The following is a 21,200-nucleotide window of genomic DNA, read 5'->3' on the forward strand; positions in this document are numbered from 1 at the left end:
CACGTGTGCTTGGCACAGCCCCGCTTTGCTGTTTTTACCCTCAGAGCGTTTTGTGACCTTTGCAGGGCTTTTCTGCCGGTTTCTTCCCAAAAAAACAACCTCTCGGCCACTGGAGCAAAACAGCAGCAGTTGTGTTTAAGCTAAATGGCTTCAAGGTGTTCCCAATTATGGTTTTTAGGGTGGAATTTCTGACTTGTGGGTGGAACAGATTTGGTTTGAAGGGCGAGTTAATAGCATCCTCCCGAGCTCCTGCCGCCTCACTTGTGTTTTTCTCTGGTTGGAATTGGGCAGCAGTGCAGTTACGGTAACGCCTCAGTCACTGTGCAAGGAGCTGCGTAAACATCTTCCCAAAACTGCTCCTTTCAGCCTGCTGGTGAGGAAGGTTTGGTTTGGAAGGGCCGCACGGCTTTCCAGTCCTCACTCAGGGCCGTGTGAGCTCAGGTAATTAAGGTCACTTTACATCAATTTGAGAAACTTGAGCCTTAGTCGGTGCAGCTCACAGAGCTTTTGGAACATCTGAGAAATATTTTTATGTAACTGGCAGGTTGGGAAAGATTTGGGGAAGTCTTTCCAAAGCCGAGGACGCAGCTCTGAAGGCTGCAAGGCTTGAGGCGGGCTGGGGGCTTGCAGTGGCCGATCTCACCAACACAGCACGTGCTGCTGCTCCCTTGTGGGTCGGCACAAACAGTGGGATCCCAGTGGGTCTGGGGTCAGGCACTGCTGCTCTTCCTCTCTTGGATCCTGCCTGGTTTCGTGTTTCTGCACGGCTTTATCAGAGGCTGGGCAGCTTCTGGCCCCGCAGAAGCCAAACTTTCCTTAGGTTTTGCCTCTGATGTCCACTGGATCAGGATTTTACTCAAGGTCCTGAAGATCTGAGGGATTTAAGGAAAGCCTTCGGGCTTGGCGTGAGGCCCAGAAACCCAAGTTTCTAGTTTGCAAAGTAAAATGAAGGTGATTAGCTGGAGTCTCTCGCTGCCACCGTCTGGGTGGCCTGGTTTCCTTTTGCAAAGCGCCTCGGTGGGGCGAGGGGGAAGGCGAAGCTCATGATGCTGAACTGCGGGCAGAGGGGAGGCTCCGGCACAAGGCAGAAGCGGTTTTGTTTTGCTGACCCCTCTGAAAGGCGAGGGAAAACTCATCTGTGCCTTAATGCTCGCTTGATCCCTGCTGGTGCGTTCGGCAGCACAAGCAAAACGTTACCAAAGCCTCTAGCGCAGGCAGGGTACAGCTGCTGCAGCACTTCTCTCTGTAGTCTCTGTGATGGACCAAATTCTGTGGACTTTTCAAGGCAGAATTGCCCATTGCAGCGTTTTCCAAAGGGAGGCAGCTGGCTGAAATCACCACCTTCCCCAGCACGTCCAGAGGGGCTTCGCACCGGCAGCCGCTGGGGTCAGGGGCTGATGTGAAACTCGGGTCCCTCCAGTTTCCTGGGGTTTGCCCCATTTTTTGTCTGCATCCCGTGCATCCCCACGCCAAGAGGAATAGGGAGATCAGGAATCTCTGTGAGGGCAGCTGCAATACCTGAAACCACCCAAAATGTCCCTGGTAAATCGGTGTCTCCGAAACGACAGCTCTCCCTCCGTGCAGCCTCGGTGCCGCTCTCGCCATCTGTCTGGGCGCGTGGTGATGGGGGCAGCGCACAAAACGCAGGGTTTGCTGGCAGAGAAGGAAGCTATAGAGATGTAAAACAGGCCCGAACTTCAAAGCTGGAACGAAGGCAGCAGAAAATGAGAGCGTCTCGAAGCTGTGCCTGTCGGCGCCGAGCGCCGTGCGCTGCGTGACAGCGCGAGCACTGCCCAGGTGGGAGCCGGGCATAAGGCAGAGGGGGTCCCGTGGGTGCTGGGGGTCTGTGGGCTCAGATAGCACCTGCCAGGGGATAATTCTCGTGTTTGTAAGGACTGCTTGTTCGGTGATTGGGGCTGAAATCTGGAAGAGCAGCCATTTATTCATTTATTTTTCTTTTATTACTTTTTTTTTCCCTGTAATGCTAACTTACGTCACGAGATAACTTTTTCTAGGGGATGCAGATTGTGCTGCGTTCGATTTTTCTAGTAACAGTTTCTAAAGCCTCTGCTTGGGAGCAGCTGAGATGTTAATTCCTTAAAGGTGCTTTTCTGATGCGTGTGCTGCTTTTAATCCCAGAATACTTCCGCTCAGGCCGGCATCTCTTCGGGTTTAAATTCATTTGGATGGAAGGAAAATGATGACATGGTCTTTCTCCACCTCGGTCTCCGAGGGCTGGCTGTTTGTTTTCGTTTCGGTGCTAAGCAGGAGTCCCTGCTGGATTAACTATCTGGGACGCTCCGCCGAGAGCCAGGCTTCCAGCCCGGTAATGCCAGGAAATGCTTATTAAAGCAAATGAGAAGCTGAAGGAGCGAGCACCCTGAAATTGCTACCTGATTTTTGTGGCTCCTTCGCTGCCCAGCCCCGGCGTTTCTCACGTCTAACCCTCAGAGCCCTGATAGCCGTGGGGCTGTGCCTGTAAAGTGAGACCAAGACCAGGCAGGGCACTCGTTTTTTGGACAGCAGCGCCCGGATCCATTTCCCTGGAAGGCGATGAACTCGGTTGCCCGTTGTGTGCCAGCTCCAGAGGTGGTCAATACGGGTTGGTATTAAATCGAGGAGCCTCTGGGGATGATCTGCTGATGGTGTGTGCTGCTTGGCAGGGCTCTGGCAGGGCTCAGAGCCTGGTTTGGGAGGAACTGATGCCTGCAAACTGCTCTCGTGTTGGTGGGAAGGCAAGTGTAGAGACTGAGGGCTCCTAACCGATCTCGGAGAGGACAAACGGCTTCTCCAGCTCCCAGGACTGAAAATCCAAAGAATAATTTTATTCTGAGTGTTTCTTCTTTTTTTTTCTTTCTAAACTGAAAGCCAGGAGGAGGAGAAGGCTGGGAATGCCCAGCATGCAGAGCAAAATGTCACCTGGAGAGGCGAGGTGGGTTTTCTGCAGCGCCTGATAAAAACAAAGCTTAAATGCAGATTTTCTCTGAGGTGGGGTGAAAAACTACTGAATTGGTAACAACGCGGGGCTCTCCAAGGGCTGTGGGAGGACAGGATGAGACGTGCCTGAATGGCAGCTGCTCGTCTAAAGGAAAAACGAAGAGATTACAGGCAGAAGTGGCAAGTGCTGCCTCTTCGTGTTTTCTATTAGAGCTTCTGCTTTGGGTTGCTCTGACTCGCCAAGACAGCGGTCTCCAGATGTCCTTTGCCTGATGGTTGGCCTTTAAGTTCTGCCAAAACCGATGCACCCACTTCAGCAAAGAGGAACTGGAGAAGCGCTGTCCCTGCCCGGAGCATCAGAGCCCTTCAGCTTGGCCGTGGCTATCATCGAACGGCCTCGCCGTGCCCCCCGGCTGGCTCTGAGCTTCCTCAGAGCTGCCTTCGGCTTTTCCCACGGACATCCAGCAGCTCCGAGCCTTTCGACTTGCATTTTGCTGCGCTTTGTGCAAATAACTCCTGGAAGTCTCAGCGCTGACAGCGGAGGAGCCCTGCTGCTTGGTGGTGTGCGAGAAGATTGCTGTGCTGGGAGCTGGGGAAGGAGAAGCTGAACTGGTGGGACTTCTACCTAGGGTTTTACCTTCCCTGCTGGGAGCTGTTCGGGAGCTGTCGGCCAGCAGCACTGCCTGTTTCTTTTTCTTCCTCCCACCCCACAGCACACACCACTGCCCCATACGGCTCAGCTCCTGCAGGTCTCTGCCAGCTGAGCTGGGAGCAGGAACCCAACCGTCCCCCGTGTGTTGTGGGGTCACCGTGTGATGTTTGCTCGGCTGACTCCTCGGTTTCTCCCCAAACCCAGGAGCAGACCGTGCTGTCCCAGCGTCCTCCAAGTTGGTAACAGCGTGTGTGTGGCTGATGTGTGTCGTGGTGGTAAGGTTCAGGTGCACGGCTTCATTTCAGGCTTTACTGAAGTCTTGGCGAGCAGTTTTAAAGCTCCTGAAAGACATTTTTTACAAAACCGTGTGGTTCAGAAGTGGTGGGCTTTGGTTCACTCAATGCTGCTGTCTTCAATTTCTGTTTTCCATACCTACTCCCCATAGAGGAGCCCCAGTTTTCCCCTATACCAGGCAGAAGCTGAGTGAAGCCCCGAGATGGGCTCAGCATCAACTTGTTCACGGTTCAGGACCTGTGAGACAAGGAAGTTTTCCCAGTTGCACCTCAGACTTGTGCTTGCTGAACGTGATCCTCTCAGCGCCTGTATCTTGGGCTCTCCCCAGGTGTGCTCATCTGCAGCCCGATGCTCCCCGCATCCACCTTTGTGTTCAGCGAGCTCCCGCTGTGCCTGCGCTTCGGGTGTGTACCTGTGCTTAGGGTGGAAGATGTCTTGCTCCCAAACGAGGAAATAAAAGGCTGGAGCTGCTCGTTGTCATACAGCAGCAGCAAGTGCCTGGCTTGGCCTCCCTGTGCTGATGCTCCTGGCTGGGCTGGAGATGCTGCTTCCCTGCCCTGCGTCGTGAGCCAGCTGCAGACCCGTGCCAGGAGGAGCCTCTTGGCCACGTTGTGCTTCCCGGTGTCAGAGGAGGCTGTCCCCGAGCTCTAACATAATGCAACAGCCACATCCCTGCAGCCCAGCGCAGGCAGCAGGTTTCCTTCTTGCCTCCTAGGCCCGTCTCACCTATTTGTATTTATGCCAAGCTCTAGAAGTCTTTTCAAAAGCTTTGTTGGTTTTTATTTTCTTCAGGTTACTTATTTTCAGTGAGTGGCTGAGTCACTGGCTGCCACGCCACGGCCAGGCTCCCGGGGAGAGAAGAGGCTGGTTGCTGAAACTTTGAGTTGGGGATTTTGGCAGCACGCTTCGTCTTTTGAGCTTGTCCTGCCGTGGCTTGTTTGGTTCCATCTGTTCAGGTGCCTCTGTTAGAGCAGAGCGGGAGCATCAGGCCAAAACGCTCCGGTCACAGAGAGCACAAGTGGCAGTAACAAGGTGGGAGGAGAACAACGTGGTGGTGAGCAGCAGTTAAATTCATTTTTAACCTGCAGCAGTTTTCTCTGGAGGTCTTCCCTTGGCCTCACGGCGTGGGGACGTGGTCTGATGGAGCTGCTGCTGTCGGCGAGGTTTGCTCACAGCCACGAGGTGAGGACCAGAGCGTTGGTACCTCCTCGGTCTGGGGCCGTTGGCTGTCCGGGATCCACCTGCAGGAAAGGATTTGTGGTGTCTGGGATGGGTTAAGCAGAGCTTGCCCTACAGGGCAGGCCAGCCTCGGGGCTGCTGGTGGGCTGCTGGTTGTGTGAAGCCACGTAGAGAGGATGGAGGTGGTGTTGGGGAGCAGCTCAGCGCCAGCCAGACCTGGCCTTCAGCCACACGCGAGTCGGACACGGAGACCTGGAGCGAAGACGCGCCACCGGTACCCTGTTCCTATCCCATCTGTTTAACTGTGGGTTTTTCACAGAATCTGGAAGAGACCTCCAGGATCTTTGTCAACTCGAGGGCCGTGCCTGTTACCCCTCCGTGGGGACATGCTGTCGTGGGGCTGCGTCCCACACCGAGCTCAAAAAGCAGTCAGGTCTGGAACCGCGACCTGCCACTTCTGCCTTTGGAACCTGGGTCTGAAACCGGCAGAAATTGCAGGTGTCTCCCCTTTCCTCTCCCACCCAGGCCTTGTCCTCGGCACCGTGACACCGAATCCGTGTCCCTCGCGGTGCCCGGGGAAGGGGGGCTCGCTCCACCTGGTGCCCGCAGCCCGAAGGACTTTGTGTCAGTGACGCACGCTGTGCGCGACCCCGTTCTGAAATCCCCTTTTAGTCTTGGGAGTTTGAGCACCCCAGGAAAATCTCTGTCAAGTGACATTAGCAGGAGTGGAATTAAACCTTAGAGGATTTAGCCGAGCAGCTTTGGCTGCAGAGTAGATCAGGAAATAGCCCGCTCCTTAAAACTCCAGGTGCGTCTTCAGGACGGCTCGGGAAGGGTGGCCCTCGGGCAGCTGTGTGCCCTTTGGCCAGGGCTGCCTCTGCTTTTGGGGCTTTTGGGGTTTGCTCCTGGTTGTGGTGCCAAGCTCCCGCAGCCCTAAAGCTGTGCTCTCTGTGTAACTTCTGCGTGTCCTGGCTTTGGGGTGGGCAGTGATTGGGAACTTTGGGGCAGGTTTCTTTGCTCGCTGTGACTGTGTTAATGGACTTCCACGTCTTCCAAAAGGTCTGAAAATGGGGTGTGTGGGGAGGGAGACACCTTTCTTAATGTAGCCTGGAAATAATTCCCGGCAGTAAATGAGCAACGGGACAAAGCTGTGTCAAGTAACACGGACAGGGAGGTGCTGTGAAGTGGTGCAAGCCATGAACAACCTGGGAGGGATTCCCAGCTCGGAGCACTGAGAAAGGGCTGAGGTGGGGGACAGACTGATGTCTCCTAAAACCCAAATTCCCGAGCTCTCGGTGTCTGCTGGTGCTCAGGGGACAGGGGCGAGCTCTGGACTGAGCCCTTGCGCTGTGCTGCCTTGTGCTCCTGCAGCCTGGGTGGGGAAACGGCTCTCCGGGGCCTTGTGGCTGTAGAAAACCACATCTAAAGCACCAAAGGGTGGTTGGTGGTGGCCACACGGGGACCAGCACTGCATTCAGGTCCCCATTTTTGTGTCGCAGCACAGCTTGGGAGGACGTCAGGAGAAGGATTCTGCCTCCTCTTGCCTTTTCGCTCCGAGTTACGGCTCCGCTGCCGGCTGGGACCTCTGCTGGGGGACTCAGGGCTCGTCCTGCCCCGAGCCGAGGCTGCTGGATGCCACAGCTCTGCTGAGTGACCCGAAGGAACGTGGCTTCAAAGTGCCGGCCTCTAATGGCCTGCCTCTAAATTGGCGTCGTGGTTTCGCTGCTGGGTGTCGGGCGCGCAGGGAGCTGGCTCCGGCCTGGGTGCGCTTCCCGGCGCGCCGCTTGCCGCCTGTAATTAATCCTAATCAAGCTTTGCTCTGCATTCAGGCACGCAGACTCGGACTCGAAGGCCGCAATAAGGAGCGGAGCCGGGGGCTAGGAAGAGGCCGGCGTCCCCGCCGCAGCTGCCGGCTGCCGACCTTGGGCACGTCTCGCCCGCTGCCCCGCGGGGAGGGCGCCCGGACGTGCCGGGGAGCGCGTTCTGCTCGCTCCTCCCGCCACCGGCGGCGTGGAAGGCAGCAGGAACGCCGCGTTCAGATAAGGCTGCACCTTTCCCACCCAGCAGATGCGAGCCCAAGAGCGTCCCACTGGATTGCATAATGACAGCGTGGAGCCGAGCGGCCGCAGCCTTTTTCCGCTGTTGGGCGGCAGCTGTTGTGTGCGCGCTGCTCTTGATGAGGTTTTTTGTTTTTGCTTTGTTGTCAGATGTGTCACACGGCTCGGGGTAGGCGCTCGGAAATTGTACTTTTTTTTTTTCTGCGTGCAGCTGATCTGAGACAAGGAAACAAATCAGTTCCTTTTAAATTTCATTTCCCCTGTCTTGTCCTGCTCGTTCCCCGCTGTAATTGGGCTTCCCTGCTGCAAGCGCTTTTTGGTTAGCTGTCAGGGGAATTTTCCAGCAGGGCACGTCCTGGCTCAGCACTGCGCATCCCGAGGAGCTGATCCCATCCGGCACCCGGGCAGGAGCGCGGTACCTCCCGCTTGTGCCTGGCCTCCTGCTCTGGGGTAAATGGGTTATTTCCGAGGCAGGAGGAGTTTCTGCATAAAAACTTTAATAAAAGAGAAAAGCAGGGGATGGGTGTCTTTGATGCTCTGCAGGCTGGGGGCTTCTTGCAGCCCCCTTGGATCGGGTGCTCAAGGAGCTCAGCAATGGAAATGCCCCGGGAGGGAGGCAGGGAGCACACCACGTGTGCCACCTCAGTGCCCTACAGCCTCGTCCTGCCGCCCCGGTACATTAAGCTCTCTCCTTAATTTGTACAGGCCATGCTGTTCCTTTCCCTGATGAGTTTGTGCTCAAGTAAACGAGACAAAGGGCACGGGGAAAGCGTGGGGCATGGCGATGGTGCAGCAGAGCACGGTGTGTGACCACCAGCATCCTTCCCCCCCAGCGGGGCTGGTTCCAGGGGGCTCCAAACGGCAAAGGGAGGTGTGGGGAGGCGCAGGACCCCGGCCCTGGGTGTCGAGGAGGGATTAGATGGGATTGCTGATCTCCGGCTTTCGATGCTGGCGCAGTGTGATGCTGCTGAACGCCAGCATTTCAGCTCCCTGCAAAGAACTGTTGGGCTTTGGATGGGGTCTAAACCATCCCGAGGGATTCGTGTTGGTGTCAAAGCTTGCGTTGCTTTTCTAGAGCTCTTACAGACTCCATCCAACAAGTGGGATTTATCTCAGATTGCTTCATTTTCATTGCTCCGAGCTCTCCAGCAGCACCCTGGGCACTGCAGGCTCTGAAAGCAGCCGGGTGCAGCTCCTTGGGAAGAGATCCTGCACCACAGGGGGAGCAGCCCCCACACCTCCTCTGAGCATCTCCTGCATCCTCTGGATGCTTCTCATCCCAATCACCCGGTGCCGTCACGCAGGGAGGCAGCGTGTGAGGCCCGAGCAGGTCATCCTGGGTGCCTGGGGCAGGCAGGCTGCAAGCAGCTGCCTTCTCGGGGTGGCTGCGGAGCCCTGCTGCTGCCCCTGGGGTTTCTCCTCCACCCTGCTCATTGCCCTGGTCCCGAGTGCTGCTCGCTGGGACCCGGAGCTGTGCAGTTTGGGTGTGAGAAGTTGAGGGGCTGCTCCCTGCTGGCCGGGTTGCCCTTCCACACCGCCCTGGCTGGCTGCGTGCCGGTTCGGGTGCCGCTCCGAGCCGCGGCGAGTTTTCTGGCATCTTCTCCGAGTCGCTTTTTTGTTTCCTGAACTTCAATTTTCTCAGCGGTCCCTTATGGAGAGTAACAGCTGTCTCTCCTGACGGATGTGTTTTGCTTCCAGCCTCTCTCTCCATCTTTCTCCCGCAACGCATCTGCTCCATGCGCACAGCCTGCGCCGCGCACAGCTCGTGCCCTCGCCCTCTCCCCGCAGGATTTGGGTCCCAGCCCGATCCCACAATCAATCCTCGCACCCTGCCGGCAGCCTTCCCCTCCTCTTGTCCCAGGAGGTTGCTCAGGTGGCTCGTGCCCTCTTGCTCTTCATCAGATGAGTGTGAAATCAGACCCAGACCTCTGTCAGCATTTGTGGGGCTCTCCAGAATCTCCCAGCTTCCAGCCGAATTGCTGGCGTGGTGTTTCTATTCCCGATGTGTTTTTAGTTGCTGTCACTGTGTGCATCTCCCAGTAAACAACTGAAGCTTTTATTGAAGATGCAGCAGCCTCTCTGCTGGGCAGAGGAGCCCAGATAATTCCACCAGCTCTTCGAGGCTGCTCCCACTGCTTCTCCGGTGCATCCTAAAGCATGAAATATTTATCAGTTATAAACGTTTGTGTGATTATGCATGTGTCTTACAAAGAAGTCTGCTCTGTCAGGTCTTACATAAGAGCTCTGCTTGGTTGTTTGTAAACTTCCTTAGGAAATTCTTCTTCCATGGCTGGAATCACCAGCTTTAGCTGGTTCTGAGAGATCCCAGGGACTGTTTACTTGGCTTTATTTTTTAATTTATTCTCTGCACATGAATCAAACTTGAAACCCATGTTTTTACCTTAAACTCGGTATAGGTCACGGGCAGCAAGGACGAGATTTTCTGGTTTTTGGGAAGCTTTGCTTTTAGGCCTGAAGGATCGGTGAATTTTCGGTCTGCATGGGGTCGAACAGGAGCAGTGTGTGGGTGAGGAGAGGAGCTGGAGGCAGCAGGGCAGCGCCCAACGCAGCGCCCAGAGCTGTGCTTCCATCCCCGGCTTCTCCTTCTGGAGCTGCTCCTCGCTCCTGAGTGCCCCCTCATTAAGCTGCACCAAATCGGATAAGAATCATTTCAATTAGCTTGCTAAGTATTGAAACTTCCCCCGGCAGAGCTCCGCTGCCCCGCAGACCGGAGCGCCAGCTCTCGTGGCTGTGTATAACCCCGAAGCTGTAGCTAAATCAGTTTTTGCAAGGCCATCTGTCAGCTTGTTTGAGACGAGCACAGCCGAGCACCGTGTGCTGAGGACCCAGCGGAAGATTTTTTTTCATTTTCTGCCTAGACGGGTTGATTTCATAAAGCCGATTTTTCTCTTTGGAGAGGTTTTGCTGGTGATGCCCTTGGCCACCTGAAGCATCGTTCCTCCTGGCAACCCCCGGCTCTCGCCCCAGCACCCTCCCTGTGAGCACGCCGCCGGTGTTGATTCCACACTTGGTACGTGTACAGCAGCAGACACTTACAAGCTGAGAAGGAAAGCAGCTTGTGGTAATTATCACAAAATTAAAGATAATCTCCTGCTCTGGAATTGTGACAAAGTGCAGAAAAGAGATTACTGCGGCTCGTCAGCAGCGTGGGGCAGTCGGAGAGCGGAGCAGCCTGCGCCATTCCCGGCCGATGCAGTGCTCAGCAGGGAGCTCCCAGTGCCCTGGCTCCTCTGCCCTTTGCTGGACTTTGTGTTGAATGACCTTAAAATCGTTTGTCCTAGGCCCAAGATCTAATTTCCAGCTCAGGACCCAAGCGTGCGTTGATCGGGTGCAGTGTCTGAGCTGGCGATGCCCGGCGGCAGCGATTCTCCGAGCTGAGCCGCGGTGTGGTCCCGGGGTGCTGGGAGCTTTCACCACCGGAGAGACAGAGGCAGGCAAAGCCTGGGGTCGGGGGGCTCACATTGCTGGGGGCTCGCATTGCTGAATGCTAAAAATACCCCGTGGACGTGCCCTGTTTGCATCGGGGCATCCCCAGTTCGCCCAGGCCCCTGAGATAACCTCAGCGCTTCTGCCTGAGCGCGATTCCATCTCCCCTGTGCCCGCCAAGGGTTTTTGTTGGTTTTATTCTGCTTCCCACTCGAAATGTTTCCTGAAATATACCCGAATCGCTGTTCTCAGCTGCAGAGCAGCGTGCTCTCTTACGCCTGACTTCTTGCTCAGGTTCCTTTGCAAACAAGCCCTGAAGCATCTCTGCTTGTGTTTTAGGAGGGCGAGCGGTCGCCCCGGTTAAACCATCCCAAATCCTCTTTGGCCAGCTGGGGAGATGCTGAAGTAGCAGCGCCTTGGGCTGGTTCCTCCAGGGCTTTCCCTGCTCTCTGGCCTGAAGGACCAAACACTTCCCACTGCCCCCAGCTCCTGCAGATATTCCTCTCGAGCTGGGGGGCTCGCGTGCCGACAGGCGCTTGTGTAACCCACCCCTCGCCCTAAGTGGGGAATGGTCAAGGGCTCACGAAGAGCCCCGCTTCTGCGTGGCCACAGCTCTCGAGTTTTGCTCCCTGGCCTCTTGCAAAACAAAACCCCTGCTGCAGGCCTGCAGGTTGCACAACCTCCTCCTGGGCGGGCAGCTCCAGGTCCTCGCTCCTGTCCCTGAGGGGCACGGGCTGGAGCCGTGGGACCCGTGCGTGGCTTCGCCGCTTCCTCCCCGGTTGCCAAACTCCTCGCAGCGCTCGCCACGGCCGGGGCAGGGGAGCAGAAGCTGGAGGAGGGCTGTGGGTTATGGCTTGGTGCTTCCAGCTCTGGTCACGTATCTGAAAGCTTCAGGCAAAATGCTGTTGTTTTTTTTTTTGCCGTTCGCCGTAATGGGGAAGTGGTGGCTTCTCCCAAAGGCAGGGGTGGAAATAAATGATGGATTTGATTTTGTGATATATTTGGACCTCGTGTTCTATAAATAGGTTCAATTATTGATATGCTTTGTCAAGGGCCGTCTGGGAGGCTGGAAAGCAGCTCCGTGTCTGGGCCGCTGTGCGTAACCGCCTGCGGCATGGGCCTGTTGCTCGCAGTGCAGCAGGGATTAGGAAGAGCTCTGTGCTGAAACCTCGGGGAAAAAATATTGCTAGGAAAAATGGTGCACCTTTGTGTTCCTATAAATTGGGTGAACCCAATAACTTCAGGCTCCTGAAATTGAAAACTGAGCAAAAGCTTTAAAGGCTTTCCAGCCTGCTTGAAGGAACAAAGCGTTAGGCTATTGTCTGAGTAGTTTTAATCTCTTGTGACTACTTGTACTAATGCTCTCCCTTTTTCTCCTCAGGTCTGGCACCAAAGAAAGCAGCCATCACTGAGGTGAGATGCTCTTGAAAATCCTGTGCCGAGAAATGAGAACGCAGAGCTCTTGAGAATGCCTCCGCATGACTTTTTTGAACAGGGCCAGGGTTTAAAATACATTGAAGTTTACTGAAAATTTGATATTGGTAAGGTTATTTGGGAGACAGAAAATTAATGGCAGCTTTCTGGTGTCTGTGTGTTGGTGTGACCACAGCCACAGAGAAATGGGAAGGGATTTTGCCCTCCCTGTGCCCAGTTTGGGCTGTGGCTCCGTGACATCTGCCAGTGAGTGGCTGGATCTGGCTGGGGACACTTCTTCCATACCAGCACCTGGAGCTCCTCCTGTCTCCAGATGGAGACTCCACATCTTGGGCACCTCCAGGGCTCTGTGCTGGGTCTCGTCCCCTTCTGGGAGGGGGCAAGGTGGCTGTAAAGTAGGGAGCCCTGAGGTGGGAGCATCTTGGGGGACTGATTTTCTGCACGTCTCCAGGTCTCAGGTTGCTGAATCACTGGTACCTTCTGGAGCAAAACTCTTCACAGTTGGCAGCAGGGAATCTGGTGGGAGGATCTGTGGCTGAAAGCTGTTCCCTGAAGCCCACACTTGTGGTTTAGGGCACCGTGTTCAAATGGTTTTTGTTTTATCTGATTTTCTGACATAGCCCTTCATATTTCTCACCTGAGATGCTGAACGTTAGCATACATGAATAGAAAACTCTTCTGTAAGCTGCCAGGAATGTGGCACTTAATTCTTTTTGACTGCCCAGAAATATGCGTAGTAGAAAACTGAAATCCTGTAAAAGTTAATTGCTTTATTTCAACATACAAATAGCTCCCCTCTTTCTTGCCCTGGAAACGCAGTACAAGTAGAGTGAGGGACTGTGAAAGACTTCAGTCACTGATTTTCATACAGCAGTGGTTTCCTAACCAATGCCCACCTCTGTTAATGCTTTGAGGATGGTGACGAGCCACAAGGAGAGGTGGGACAGTGCAGCATGGGCTTGCGTGTAAGAGGGTGCAGCTCCCTGGTTCGAAGCTGCAAGGAAATCTTTGCTGCTGATCACACCTCCGTGGAGGAGGAGTGTTTGGATGCGAGCTCGGCTGTGCTAAATGTTTAGAACAGAGTAGGAAGTGAGGCTCTGAAGGAGAAATCAGGCTGCCCCTTAGCTGCAGAAGTACAGGCAGCCTGTCCAGAAATAGCTGCAAGCTCCTGATTAGAAGCTAAAACACAAAGAGCTTCTGTAGTCTGAACAAAATTATGCGCTGTCTGCTGTAGACATCAGTTCTGAGAGATGAGTGTGTGCAGCGCTTAGAGAGAGAGCGATGTGATGTTGTCACTTGGGAAATGACCTTGGGTCTCGCTGCACGCTGCTTAAAGTGCATCCAAGGCCTGGCTGTTCTGTAATGTAACAAAACCCCAAAAGTCTCTGGTGCTCGCTGACCGTCGCAGCTATCTGATGGGCTCTGCGGTGCTCGGGCAGCGGGCAGCAGGTGGGACCCTGCCCCGTGGCACAGCGAACAAGTCCCAGCCCTGGGGCTGCATCAGGAGCTGTGTCCGGCCTCACCAAACGTGGTCACATCGGGTGGTCAGGGTACAGCTGCCATCTGCTCCCTCCTGGATCAGCAAAAACGGCCTGGATGGACTCAGAAGTAGAGGAGGAGATGGGGTAGGAGGAGATTTGGTCTCCCTCTGAAGTGCTGGCAGCCCTACAGCGTTTCTGTAGACTCTGCAGAACTTCAGGAAGAGCTGTTTTTGCAGTTCACCCTGTGTGGGCTTGTCCTTTGAACTGTTAACAAATGAGATCTTGCTTAAATGGATTATCTCCGTGTGAACACAGGAGTGGGGTTGCGTTATCCCTGTTATCCGCCTTTTATTTCTCAAGTCAAGTGCGAGGCGTTGGTATGAAACCTGAGGGCATGGGATTTTTAAAAAATATGCTTCTCGCAGTTTGATTTAATACAGCCCTATTTTTAATCGATGAGAAACCAAAGTCAGGCAACCGGGGAATCCTGGCAGCTGGGAGGCAGCGCTGACCTTCCCTGGCTCAGGGTCTGTGCCCCGTTAGTGCTGAGGGTGTCGGGTGGAGCGGCTGGGTATTCTCACCCCTCCTGTCTTGAAGGATGAATAAATAATTCAGACAGCCTTGTTAAAAGCTTGCCAGTGCCAATTAGACCTGGTTGCAGATTTTTCCACAGTAGTAGCGATCGCTCCATCCCTTATGACCGTGGTGATGTGATGCAGCCTGTGCTCTGCTGGGAAGTCACCGTGCCCTTTCGTTGCAGGGACCATCGCTTCCAGGACAGCCTGGCCAAGGAAAGAAGATCGGCCATCGAGGTGTTGATGCTTCTGGTGAAACCACTTACAAAAAGGTTTGGTTTTGGGGTGTGGGAGGGCGGTAGCGATGTCAGTGGTAGGCTGAGAAGCTGGGGCCAGGAGTAGAAATGGCACAGCTGAGCTTTCCTGGTTCAGTTTGTTAATAGCTACCAGTCTGATTTAGGTTTTATGCAGCACCCTTGGACTGTGTAGTCTTGTGAGCTACAGACCTTCTGAATCCACCTATTCAGGAGTCAGCTGAACTTGTTTAGCAGTGTATGCTGCTCAGGATGACCCAGTGGAAGTCACAGACTTGGCTGTATTGTAATACAGGGAATATTTTTATTCTAATCTGCTGGGAAATGCTCACTGACGGCTCTTTCCTTTCTGCCAGACCACTTCATCCACTCTGAAGGGGGCCATCCAGCTAGGGATTGGATATACTGTCGGCAATCTGAGCTCCAAGCCGGAGAGAGATGTCCTGATGCAGGACTTCTACGTGGTGGAGAGCATTTTTTTCCCAAGGTAAAGGAGACAGGGAAACAAAATGGACGGATGATTTATTTCTTTTCCTCTCGCTGATTTTTCAAGAGAGCTTCCATCTGTCTTTAGATCACAGAGATGGATGCTCTGAATGTTTTAAATATGCATCTATTTCATACAAACATAGCAGTGGGAAGTGTTAGATTCTGCAGAACACTGACTTGCAAGGAAGCACAATGTAAGGTACAGTGCTGTATGGCTGGGTTTGTTAGTCTTGCTGTGTGCTTTCTTTCTACCTGTCTGTAGAATTTTTATCTCAAACACGGCGTAATTTCAAGGGGGAAGCTCATTCTGGGAGCTCTTTAACTCTCTGTAACAAATCTCATGAAAGCTATGTTCCCTGTTAAATGCATTCAGCTTTACAAGCTATTCCTTGCAGTCTTTGGAAATAGGTTTTGGCAGATAATTTTAAACCGACTTTCCTGTTGTTCTGCCACAGAAGAAAGCTGTTTTGTTATGGGTGGCTTTTTTTCTTTTTTTGTTCCTAAGAGGTATTTTTACAAGGCTCAGTTTCATATACAGCAGCCTCGATGTGGCCGTACCTATCTGTTGAATGGTGATACAAAGGGTCGCTCATCTGTAATGTCTGTTTTGTGCAGTGAAGGAAGTAATCTTACCCCGGCTCACCATTACGCTGACTTCAGGTTCAAAACCTATGCACCGGTGGCTTTTCGGTACTTCCGAGAACTCTTTGGGATTCGTCCAGATGATTATTTGGTATGGATATATTTTTCTGTCTTCTCTATTTTATTCGAGATGATCCGGAGCAATACAGCAAATCTGCCCCTAAATCAAGGCTGTCAGCTCCTCTTGTCTAAAAGGGACAGAGAAGAGCCAAGGAATCTCTCTGATCCCAGCAAGGAGTGGGAACAGGCTGTGGCTTTAGGGGTTCCGTTTTGGAGATCCAGTGACCGTCCCAGTAAGAGCAGCACCACTCAGCCGAAGCCCTCGTTAGCTCACACTGGAGGGAGAGGAAATGATCTGCCTTAAGCGTGTGCTGCTAAGCTGGGTTACGGGGTTCCCTCTCTTGCTGGTGGTGACAATAACTTGCTGTGTTTACAAGCAAAAGGGGTTTGTGTTCGGCTGGGTGCAACCCTGTAATGTCCCCTGGGGCTCTGAGGACAAAGACGGGAATTTGTCCTTGTGCACTCACTTGAGAACTATGTGAGTGTAGCTGTGTTAATCATCTTATGCAGACGGAATAAAACACAGCTTGTTCTTGTGCTCAGAAAGCTCCTTGGAGCTGTTTTCTAAACTACCTAGTAATACAAGCTGGAGGGGCTTGGAGTGCACTGGGGTTAATTTTGGTCCCCTTGCATGTTTGGAGCAGGACACTTGTGGAACTGGGAAGGAGGACACATTAAATGAGTGCACATCCTCCCCCTTCTGATAGCCATTTTTTTCTGACTTCAGCAGTAGGCAGGGGTAACCATAGCTGAAAACACACAAGAAGAAACAAGTCTGTGCCATTGCACGGCTTGACAGTAACGGCGCTCCCCATCTGTGCCATCTGAGATAATGCTGGCTGATGTGATGAGTGGCTCAAAACCCGGGTGAGGCAAAGAGCCTGCCTCGGTTGCAAAGGTCACAGCTCTGATTTGTTGCTTCTGTTTCCCCTGATTCTCTCTTGCCTGCCACAGCAGCAAATGCCTTTAATTATGCATGAGATAATTAACTTGATAAAGTCTTGGATCATTAATCTGAGCAGTGCTGAAAGCTGTTTGCAGTATGTAATGATGAGCATTTAATTTATTGCTCTGATTATGGCCCTTACGTACCCCTACCTTCCTCTCCCCATCTTACCTCTCGCTGTGGCCGCTCTGACACGAGCTGCCCTGAACCTGCTCAGCCTACGCAGATACCCTGGGGTTGGTCCCTCGCTGCAAAGTGCACGTCCACACTTCTGCTTTCTATTTCTCTGCAGCTGCAAGGCATGTCCTCAACCGAGGACCTGCTGTTTGCGTCCTGTTATCTAGCACTGTCCTCCCGATGCGGTCCCCCTGCTGTTCTTAGCACTGATCCCTCTCCGTGTTTGGACACCTGGTCTCATCCTTTTCGTGCGTTTCCAACAGATCGGGGGTGAGATGTGGCTGTAAAACACATCTGGAGCAGGGGAGCACGAGGGCAGAGGAGGCTGCTGAGAACAGCCAGTGCATCGTGTTCCCTCCAGCACGGAGAGACGCGGTGCCCCGAGCAGACTGTCATGTCTCTTAAAATCCTATCCGTCTGTCTGCGCTTGCAGTAATGTGCTGAAAGAAGCCTAAATGTGGCACGCACGTACATGCACAATGGGAGAAGATAAGATGTCATTACGAAGCCTGGATGTTACTGAAAGCAGCAGATTAGCTTGATTCTGAACAGTTGGGATGCTCTGAACTGTAATCTCACTCTCTAATTGTAAATTGTCCATCAGCTTTGCTGCTTAGACCTAGCCTATAATGAAAATAATTCCCTTTAAAGCTTTGCTACCCCATAATCTCACAACGAGGCAGTGTACTGGGGAAAGACCTCAAGGGCCTAGAGCTCAGTGTGCAATGAGCTGGGGCTAAAAACGTCATCTTTTTTTTTCTTTTTTTTTTTCCTCCCTAGTATTCATTATGTAACGAGCCTCTGATAGAGCTGTCAAACCCTGGTGCCAGTGGCTCTCTCTTCTATGTCACCAGCGATGATGAATTCATCATAAAAACTGTGATGCACAAGGAAGCTGAATTCCTCCAGAAGCTCCTTCCTGGCTACTACATGGTGGGTATCACCCAGCTCCTTGGACCTGCGTTTGTAGTGGCAGCTTTTTTCTCCCAGGTGCTGCTCAGGGCACGTCCCCCACCCCAGTTTCTGGGGGCCTGCCCACCCTGTGCCACTGCAACATCAACAGGCACAAAAGCCAGTCCCAGAAGCACAAATCCTGCCAGTTATTTGCAAGCTCTGTAGGTAAATTTGGGGGGGTGGAGGGGGTGGAGGGAGGTGACTGTGAGCTTGTCGACAGCTTCTGGCCTGAAAATGGTTTCCTAGCCGTGTCAGGGTGCCCTTTTCCCAGCACTGGCTCTTTCTTTGCTTGGCACCGTGCCTCTGCCTGGCTTTGAGGGTGGTCGTTGACTGCAGTAATGCAACCAGCTTGGTTTTATGGGGTAACCACTGCTGCCCCAGGTATGTCCCATGCATGCCATTGAACAGTTACTCTGAAAGCAGCTGTCAGTTGTTGTGGCTCCTGCTGGCTGCGGTGCCAAGCTCAGGAATCCTGCAGTACCACCAGCTTAGCACACCCAGCCTGCTGCAGGTAGTTGTAACCTAAATCTGAGTGCTAGCAAGCTGTATTATTACTGTATTATTATTACTGAGGCCCACTCGCATGGGATGACAAGCAGTAAATCAGAACCAAAGCCCAGCACCCAGAGAGGCGAATAAACCAGGAGCTGCCTCCCTGCATAACTGTGCTGAAGGATCCAGCTTCATACCTAAGGGCTCTGCAATTCCCTGAGGAGCACCCAGGGATTTGTTCGCCATGGAGGTGCCGAGGAGAAGGTCGTGTTTATGGCAGGGGGTGGTAATGCTGCCCCATCTGTGTGCGTGTTGCAGTGGGTTTGATTTATGTGTTTGTACACTCTCCGTTCCGAAAAGACTCGTCTCGCTCTGCACATTGGGGAAAACTTGCTAGAACGATGCAGGGGCTGGGTTGTGGTGTGTATCTGGCAGCCAGCTGCGTGATTTTGGAAGTGGCAGTGAAGTTCCTGGAGAGGATGAGCGATTTTGGAAAGCATCGCTGTTGTCTAATGTACAAAATAAATGGGAACGGAGCTGCACTGTGGCCCTGAGTTGTGCAGTTGCCCTGGCTAGCACCCAGGTTAAAGAATTGCACGGAGGTGCCTGTCTGTGCCGAGGGACGTGCTGCTCGTAGCACTCACACGGTTGTGGTCACTGCGGTGCTAACACACGCTGCTCTGGGGAAATCCATCCAGTGTGAACGGACTGGGTGAAAAAGGAAGCAGAGGGGGCTTACCTGAGTCACCTTAAAGCTGGGCAAGAGCTGTTTGCATTCGGTCTCGGCTCCTTCTGTTGTTTTTAGCTTGCCCTGTGCTGAACAGCACGCTCACAAGGAGGGCTCGCTTGTGAGTCCAGCTAGGTGAGATGAGATGTGGGGCGTGAAATTGTAATGCAGTTGTGCTTCTCCCATCTGTCAGAGAATCTGTCAGGCCCGTCCTTCCCTTCACAGCATGCGGAGATGTTCTGTTTCCTTCCCAAATTTCTTCCCGAAGCTGAACAAGCAATTCGTGTCTGTCATGTCGTTCCTAATAATGCAGCTGCCTAAAAAAAGGACATGATAGCAGAGCAGGATATCCGTGCTCTCTGGCCAACTGTGTTTTTATAAAGCAACTCTCCAGAAGGAGGAGGAAATTGATGTTGTTTTGTTTAAAATTTTAAAAAAAGTACCGTGTCCCTGGTTTATTCTGGGCCAGAGAACGGCTCTTGATTTCTGACACTTCTGAAGAGATGGAGATAGCTGTTATTTTTAAACTTGAAGTTCCCACTTATTTATGTTTTTCTCTTCCAGTTTGGTTTCCCTTTTTTAGCTGCTGTTGATGGGGAAAGCAGGGAATTTCCGGACTTGGTTATTTGCCCAGAGAGAGATGAACATCTCATTCCCTGTATTCAAGGCAGAGTGGTATTTTCAGGTCCTAGAGCCACTGCAACACAAGGGTTGGTCAGATGTGTGCAGTGAGCTCTGATGTAAAGTTCAGAAAATCTCTAGGTGAAGAACCCCTAGTCTGTCTGCTCCAAGATCCACTAATGTGCTCTGTGTTGAAAACAGCAAAACCAGCAGGAATCCTCTTCAAAATGACCTCTGCTGATGCTTTTTCCAACCCCATTTCAGAACCTGAACCAGAATCCACGGACGCTGCTGCCAAAGTTTTATGGACTGTACTGTGTGCAATCAGGGGGCAAAAATATCCGCGTGGTGGTGATGAACAACATCCTGCCTCGTGTGGTGAAAATGCACCTGAAATTTGACTTGAAAGGCTCAACCTATAAGCGCCGGGCGTCCAAGAAGGAAAAAGAAAAGTCCAGCCCCACATACAAAGACCTGGACTTCATCCAAGACATGCCCGAGGGCCTGATGCTGGATGCAGACACCTTCAGTGCGTTGGTGAAGACGTTGCAGCGAGACTGCCTGGTAAGGAGGGGGCAGTTTGGGGAGCAGATTAACAAAGCCTGCGGCTCTCAGGCATGAGGAAGAGCATATGACTGAGAACCTTACTAATCTGCTAACCCCAAAGCAGGATAAGTCCTCTGCTGCTCTTTACCCTGAAGGCAAAGCAGTGGAGTTGGATCTTGTGACAGTCTCCAAGGACTAAGCCCGTGCCCCTCTGCCTGATGCCTAAAATTGCAGCATTCTTGCCAGTTGTAGCTGGGCTGTTGGGAACAAATACGTTTTTCTTATGCAGTGTGCAACAGATAGCTGGTACAGCAATGTTACTGGTGTGCCCTCAGCCCTTCGGGGTGTGGAAATTCTATGCGGACAAGCTCAGAAATGTTCGAGCTCTGGCAGCGGAGTTGTTAGCATAAAGGTGGACGGGCTGTTCCGTGCTTTGGGGTCTGTGCTTTGTTTGAGCTGCTGGCCTGATGTTTTGTCTTTATTCTCATACCCGATACTAATTTGTAGGTGTTGGAAAGTTTTAAAATCATGGACTACAGCCTCCTGCTCGGGGTTCACAACATAGACCAGCAAGAACGGGAGCGGCAGTCCGAGGGAGCCCACAGCACGTCGGATGAGAAGCGCCCCGTGGGGCAGAAGGCACTTTACTCCACAGCCATGGAGTCCATCCAGGGGGGGGCTGCCCGGGGGGAGTCCATAGACACAGACGACACGTAGGTGAAAACCTGGTCCTCTTGTGCTGCTGCAGGGGCGGAGGTGGAGGCTGGAGCAGGAAATCCCCAACCGAGGCCCTTGTGGGCCATATGGGCATCTCTGCTGGGGTTATGGCCCTGCTGCCTTCAGCTGTCCCAGCGGCTGTGGTGTGTGAAACCAGCTGCTCTGGTTTTGGTGGAGTCACGGTGGAGCCAGGAAATATTTGGCATTTCAAACAGCATCCTTAATTGCAGTGCCTGCCTGCTACCTGCATGCTCTCGTTGTGTGCTCGTGCTGGTGGTGCTGCACCTTGGACTGGTATTAGTGGGGATGGCACTGGGAATGTGTTCGTCCTTAAAGATCTGCTGCCCTAACAGGCAGGCAGTTCGTGCTGCCTTGGGTCCCCAGAATAAAATATTGTCTAGCTAAGTAAAAAACATGGTGCTTTCTGGCCCAGGTAGAGGTGTTGGCATGCAACACAGATCCTGTGCTGATATTTGGTGATCTGAGCAGCCCGTAGCTCTGGGTCAGTAGGTGACTTGC

General features: G+C 53.0%; 1 protein-coding gene across 8 annotated transcripts in view; it reads left to right on the forward strand.

Annotated features, from left to right (window-relative positions):
- PIP5K1C (phosphatidylinositol-4-phosphate 5-kinase type 1 gamma) overlaps positions 1 to 21,200 on the forward strand; it is a 39,038-nt gene that overhangs the window by 6,305 nt on the left and 11,533 nt on the right. For all 8 annotated transcript variants that reach the window (XM_072029307.1, XM_072029306.1, XM_072029308.1 and 5 more), the window contains exons 2-8: positions 11,948 to 11,979; positions 14,242 to 14,328; positions 14,667 to 14,797; positions 15,415 to 15,532; positions 17,405 to 17,557; positions 19,683 to 19,982; positions 20,472 to 20,677. In XM_072029307.1, coding sequence (XP_071885408.1) covers positions 11,948 to 11,979; positions 14,242 to 14,328; positions 14,667 to 14,797; positions 15,415 to 15,532; positions 17,405 to 17,557; positions 19,683 to 19,982; positions 20,472 to 20,677 — 1,027 coding nt within the window. The remainder of the gene's footprint in view (positions 1 to 11,947; positions 11,980 to 14,241; positions 14,329 to 14,666; positions 14,798 to 15,414; positions 15,533 to 17,404; positions 17,558 to 19,682; positions 19,983 to 20,471; positions 20,678 to 21,200) is intronic.

Source organism: Anas platyrhynchos, chromosome 29 (genome assembly GCF_047663525.1).
Source record: "Anas platyrhynchos isolate ZD024472 breed Pekin duck chromosome 29, IASCAAS_PekinDuck_T2T, whole genome shotgun sequence".
In the NCBI taxonomy this organism is placed as follows: domain Eukaryota; kingdom Metazoa; phylum Chordata; class Aves; order Anseriformes; family Anatidae; genus Anas; species Anas platyrhynchos.